Genomic DNA, 5922 nt, shown 5'->3' with positions numbered 1-5922 from the left:
AAGACACAAGTCAGCATTTTAAAAATTTATAAAAAAAAATTAAGATTGTAATCTATATTTAATTATATGTACTACTTGGGTCTTTAATATAAGACAAAGTTAACAAATTTTTAACTTATTAAAAAAATATTAGTTATAACTTTGAAAATGTGAAAAAAAATTATAACTTTTCAATTTTATCCTTTTTTTGTAACTAATGACACAATAAATAAAGGATTAATATGCAATGTAAACCTTTGAACTATAGGTTCAAAAGAGATTTAAACTTTAAACTTTTAAAATATATATTTTGAATCCTAACAATTAAAGTTAAAGCAATTCTCTCCCACTATTAAGTTGAAACAAACGTTCGTCAATTGAGGACCTAATGTGCAATTTTCACCAAATGATGGTAGGAGAGAGAGTGAAATTTGATAAAAATCACACAATAGGCCCCAATTTTCAAAAAATTTAATAAACATTTGCTAAAATTTAATGATGGGAAGGAAATTGCCTGAACTTTAATGATTTAGGTTTAGGATGTATTTTTTTAAAAGTTTATGATTCAAATAGCCATTGGATCAATAGTTCGGGCTCAAATTATATATTAACCTCAAATTAAAATTATTGTTTAAGAATTTAAATGACAATAAATAAGCAAGGATAAAAATTGAGAAAAAAGCATTAATTATTTTAATCTCGTATTATGTTCAAGACTAAAGAAATTTAAAATTTTATATATCATGAATTGGAAGGGGTATAATTTTATTAAAAAATTTATAAATTAAGATGAAGGGAGTATTATTTTTGCATGCTCTCAACCTGTCCTCTTGGTCATGGAGTCATGACCAACAATGGCAACCCAAACGAATACTTTTACACGCACACACAAATATATCCATTTTAGGAAGACTTCAAATTTGGAATACATATTGTATATACTGAACCACAATTTAAAAAATCCTGCAGTAATTTACTTTAAGCTGTCGAGGGAAAAAGAAAGAAACGAGGCATATACCAACTTTATTATTTTTTCCAAAATCCAAGACAATTGAATTGAAAAATGCCAAGCCATTTAGTGTTGATCCTTCAACCTATGCAAATAACAGTGGAAAATTAATTAAATCCATTCCATTACAGCCCAAAACCAACATAAATAGTAATAAAAATCCAATATTAGAAACATTAATTTCAATCTCTTCTCTGCGTGTATATATATATACACACCCCACACATCTCTCAACCTTCATATTCACATTCAGAGAATTAGAAGAAGAAAGTAACCAACGAAACAGTAACCATGGGTCGCCGGAAGATCAAGATGGAGATGGTGAAGGACGCAGGGTCGAGGTTGGTGACGTTCTCAAAGCGTCGGAACGGGGTCTTCAAGAAAGCGAACGAGCTAGCGATCCTGTGCGGCGCCGAACTCGCCATTGTGGTGTTCTCGCCTGGTGGCAAACCCTTCTCCTTCGGCCATCCTTCCGTCGATGTGGTTACTCAGAGGTTTCTCCGGCACCTCGAAGAGGAAGACGACGATGAGGAGGAGGCCAAATATCCGGCAGGTGGTATGTCTTCCTCGAAGAAAGCTTCTCGAAAAGCGGAGAAACTGAACCAGAGGCTAATGAATCTGACGAAGCAGCTGGAGGAGGAGAAGAAGAAAGGCGAGATGCTGGACAAGGCGATCGAGGAGAAGAAGTTCAAGTGTGGCCTCGGGCCTGAAACCAGTCCTGATGATCTGAGCAAGCTCGAGCGATTGAGGCAAACGCTGGAGAAACTCAGGGATAACGTGAAGTTACGCAAGACAGAAATGGAGGCTGCGTCGTCTTTGCTTCAACTTGCAGAGGAGTTACAGTTGGAGGAAGACGATGATGTTGCAGAAAGTGATTCGCATGACGGCAAGACCAGAAATGGAAACTCAAAAATTTAAGACTTTTTTATCGTTGTTGGCATAAAAATAAAAGGCCAAAAGGTAAAACCTCAAAGTCAAAAGTCTGCTTCCTTCTCTGTCTTCTGACTACTCTGTAACTCCGTCTGCCTGAAACATAAAAGAAAGTTATAATAAGGAAGCTGCTTGCTGACGTGAACTCATTGTTCGACTATAATAAAATTGACTTTATGCAACACAGATTGACAAATTATTAATGCCAATATAAATTACTCTCTTCATTAAAAAATTATAATATATTTTTTAAAAAAATTAAATATTTAAAAATTATTTTTAAATTTTTTAAAATATAATTATTATTTTTTTAAAGTGTCTCTATTCAATAAATCATTTTATATTTTTATAAAAAATATCCTATTAAATAAGAGTAAATATGAAAACATAAGGTTAATTTCAAGATAAATAATTATTTTATTAGGGGTGAGATTTGATTAAAAATATTTTATATTTTTAAATGGAGAGAGTATAAGATAATAATTTTTACTAAATTTTGTTATTCATACTTAATGAACACAAGTGTTTCATTTTTAAAACATTTCATATCATAGGACCTGTATTTAATATAATAAATACAAATTTTATCAAAAAAATATAATAAATAAAAAATTTATAACGAGTCACACTATTTATAGGTTATATTTATAAATTATGAATAATATAAGTCATTTTAACTCATTTTTATATGACATGTAAATTTATAGGGAAAATGTGTTTAATATTGATAACTAATATTGTTTTTTTTTTGAGTTACAAAGGCAAGCCAAAGCTTGAATTACAAAAGCAAAGAGAAACTAAACATTCCTCTTATCCAACAACAAAATGTCTAAGCAACCTAAGGGACAATTTCAAAGTAAAACAGTGTTCGCTCCAACAGTGTGAGCAGTCTTGGCTAAATAATCAATATAACTTAAATTCTCTCTGGACATTTGTTTTATGACAAGGTCCCAATTGCTATAAATAAGATCATGAATTGTCATTATTTTATTAAATGAAGAATCAGAATGACAATCCCTAAAAAACATGTTGATGGCTTCCCAAGAATTAGAGAACAGCTTATTTTTTGAAATTTTTGTTGGCAACAAATCTCCAATCCTGTTCTTATGGTGAGAAGTTCAGCAACTGAGATGGTTGCTCTTCCTAATTCAAGTCTAAAGCCTAGAATCCAATCTCCCTATTCGTTTCGGAACACTCCCCCGCAAGTGGCATGTCCTTGTTGGTTAATGGATGCATCCACATCAACACGAACATAGCCATTAGGTGGAGAGGTCCATCTATTTACGTCATCTAAAAAACCTTGGAATATTGCATGTTTAAACTTGTTGGTACTTGAATCCTACATCAACAAGTACAGACCTTGATGTCTAATCTCATTAGACTTGAATTGGGTTCCTTCAAAGAGTCTTTTACATCGAGCCTTCCATAAAAGCCAACATATATTATAAAAAACCGTAATCCCTAAGTCCATGAAGCTCTTCTATGACTAATATGTTAATGGGAAAACTTTCGTGACTTTCATAGTTTTAGTAGTGTAAAGCTGTTCTAAATATAAAATGTGTGAATGTAAAGCATAGGAAAAAAAATGTTTATGCTTTTATAAAAATGGTGCATATTTTGCTTCGTATAAAGAGATACGTTGACTTTCTCCCTAACCCCATGAAGCTCTTTATGAGATATTATTATTGTTTTTCCATCCTTCCTTCCTTTCTTGATTTGTAATTTTTTTTTTTTTTTGGGTACTACCTCTGCTCCTTTTTTAGTTGAATTTTATCGGTATTCTTTTTTATTGTGAAATTTATTCATATTTTCTTTTGATTTCATCATTTGTTATCTTAAAAAATGTAAGGGTGTTACCACCTTCTACTCTCAGACTAATTTTTTTTTTTTGTATGCTCAAACTAATTTAAACTCCACATGTCATAGGCTTCAACTTAAGATTTCAGAAGAAGCTGATTCAATTCTTTCAATTATTTGAATTATAAGTGCCTCTTGATAAATTTATTGATATTTTTTTAATGCTTGAGACATTAATTTTCTTTAAATTTAAATTATGTGAATTTATGTGAATTTTTTCTTTTTAATAAATAAATAGGAGATTTTATATTTTACAAAAATAATAAAATGAAAGTAGTATTAATTTTTTTTACATAAATTCACACATCTCAATTTTATGGGATTTAAATCCTAAAGCGTTAAGTTTATTTTCTTTGAAATTGTAGGATCTTTTATTTTAAACTTTAAAATTATAAAAAAAATCAATAGTTCATGATTTAATAAAACTAATAACTATTGTTTAATTTTTGAAATGAAAATAAAAAAATACTTTCTCTTTAAAGTTGTGCAATATTCCTCTATTCAAAATACAAGTAACTTTTAATTATAATTTGCATATCAATAAAATTCAATTATATCATCATTCTCATGATAATATATCATAGTTACTTTTTAACCTTAGCCCTACCTACCAAGAATTAATTAAATTAAAAGAAGCTTGAGAATGGTGAGTAAACCCACAAAAAAAGTCAGGTTAATAAATACAATAAATAAAATAAAAAATAATTTTTATAAATATTAAGTTATTTATATTTTAAATTAAAATTAGATGAAAAAAGTGACTTGTATTTTGAACTAGAAAAAGTATATTTGATAGTACATTTAATTATTCGTTGCCTTGGAATTTTTACCCAGCAATACTCCAAATTAGAAGGTTTTATTAATAGCTAAATGTAGTAATAATCTAATTGTTGGTTCCTGTTCACGAGCTCCAATAAAAATATTTGTGGCTTCTGCCACCCCCAAGTTGCCCAATTGTATCGTTACTGAAAGAGCCAAAACATTTCAAAATTAAAATAGCTCGAGTTCCAAAAAAATTATGTCGAAATAAGCATAAACCGCAACATAACCTACTCAAATCAAATCTCGTTGACCCAAAGAAATCATAAATAGCCTGCTTGATACTGTTAGGGGAAAAACATGGAAAAGCACTATAGAATCCCCTCTAAGCATTCAAAATACTCATAAATCTCACCAAAATCAAGTACACAAATAATTAAAGTTAACAACTTAGGTTAATTTAACGGACTAGTTTTCAATTGATTAAAAAAAATTTGAAATAATTTTAATTGAGTTCGAGTTTGATCCAAATACAAAAATAAAAAAATTATTTTTGAAAATATATAAAATATAATTAAATATTAAGTAATTTTTTAAATTTTAAGTTATTTTATATTAAAATATTATATATTGAATCCTATATATTATTTAATTTTTAAAATATATTATTTTTTGTAAAATAAAATAATTAATTTTAATGTAAAAAATAATTAAAAATAATTTTAAAAATAAAATTTAAATATTCAATCCGCTTGAAAAAATTTGGTCTGGGTTTGGCTATTCAGACGTTTCAGGTGACGCACTACAAATGTCCCTAGCTCTACAAATGACTGTGAGATTCCGGACTTGGTTGTAAATAAATTTCCTGTGAATTAACCAAAAATATCCCTAATTCAGAAAGAAGAAAACGCACTCAATAATAAAAAACACTCCCAGACCCACTTCTCTCTCCACCTCCTCTATCTCCCCCCCCGCTAAGTCAGCTCGTAAGTCCTAACCCTTCACTCAACTATTCCAGCAACAAGACGCCCTTCCCCCGCAAAGTTCTCTGTATAATATTTGTAAATTTGTATTAATTAATTAGTTTAGAATATTCTAATTTTTATGATCTTATGTGCACCATAATAGATGAATAATGAACCACACAAGTAAACTCAATAGACAGAAACCCAACATATAGCATGTTATTTCCTATCTTTTAACTGATCACGTCAAAGATGATAAAAATTAATTAATTAATTATTATTATGGTTATTGATATGATCCATATAATGTGAGCAGTTGATAATAATTTCTTTACTATCTTTGTACTCTTTGAAAAACTATAGGGATCAAGTAAGTTGTGAGTCTACCTACACTTAAGGTAGTCGAAGAATTATAGGCCATGG

General features: G+C 29.4%; 1 protein-coding gene across 1 annotated transcript; it reads left to right on the top strand.

The window, feature by feature from the left end:
- Window positions 1–1279: 1279 nt before the first annotated feature.
- On the top strand, window positions 1280–1906 carry LOC129305514 (agamous-like MADS-box protein AGL29). Its single transcript, XM_054945521.1, has one exon. It carries the CDS (start codon window positions 1280–1282, stop codon window positions 1904–1906), a length of 627 nt encoding a protein of 208 aa, XP_054801496.1.
- The last annotated feature ends 4016 nt before the right edge of the window (window positions 1907–5922 follow it).

This window comes from Prosopis cineraria, unplaced genomic scaffold (genome assembly GCF_029017545.1).
Source record: "Prosopis cineraria cultivar Desert tree isolate PC_DT_omini unplaced genomic scaffold, ASM2901754v1 PC3, whole genome shotgun sequence".
Lineage (NCBI taxonomy): Eukaryota > Viridiplantae > Streptophyta > Magnoliopsida > Fabales > Fabaceae > Prosopis > Prosopis cineraria.
The sequence above is the reverse complement of the archived record's forward strand: the minus strand, read 5'-3'. Positions and strand labels throughout refer to the sequence as shown.

Excerpts from the sequence above, each read along its gene's own strand:
- LOC129305514 (XM_054945521.1), top strand. The coding sequence starts at position 1,280 with ATGGGTCGCCGGAAGATCAAGATGGAGATGGTGAAGGACGCAGGGTCG.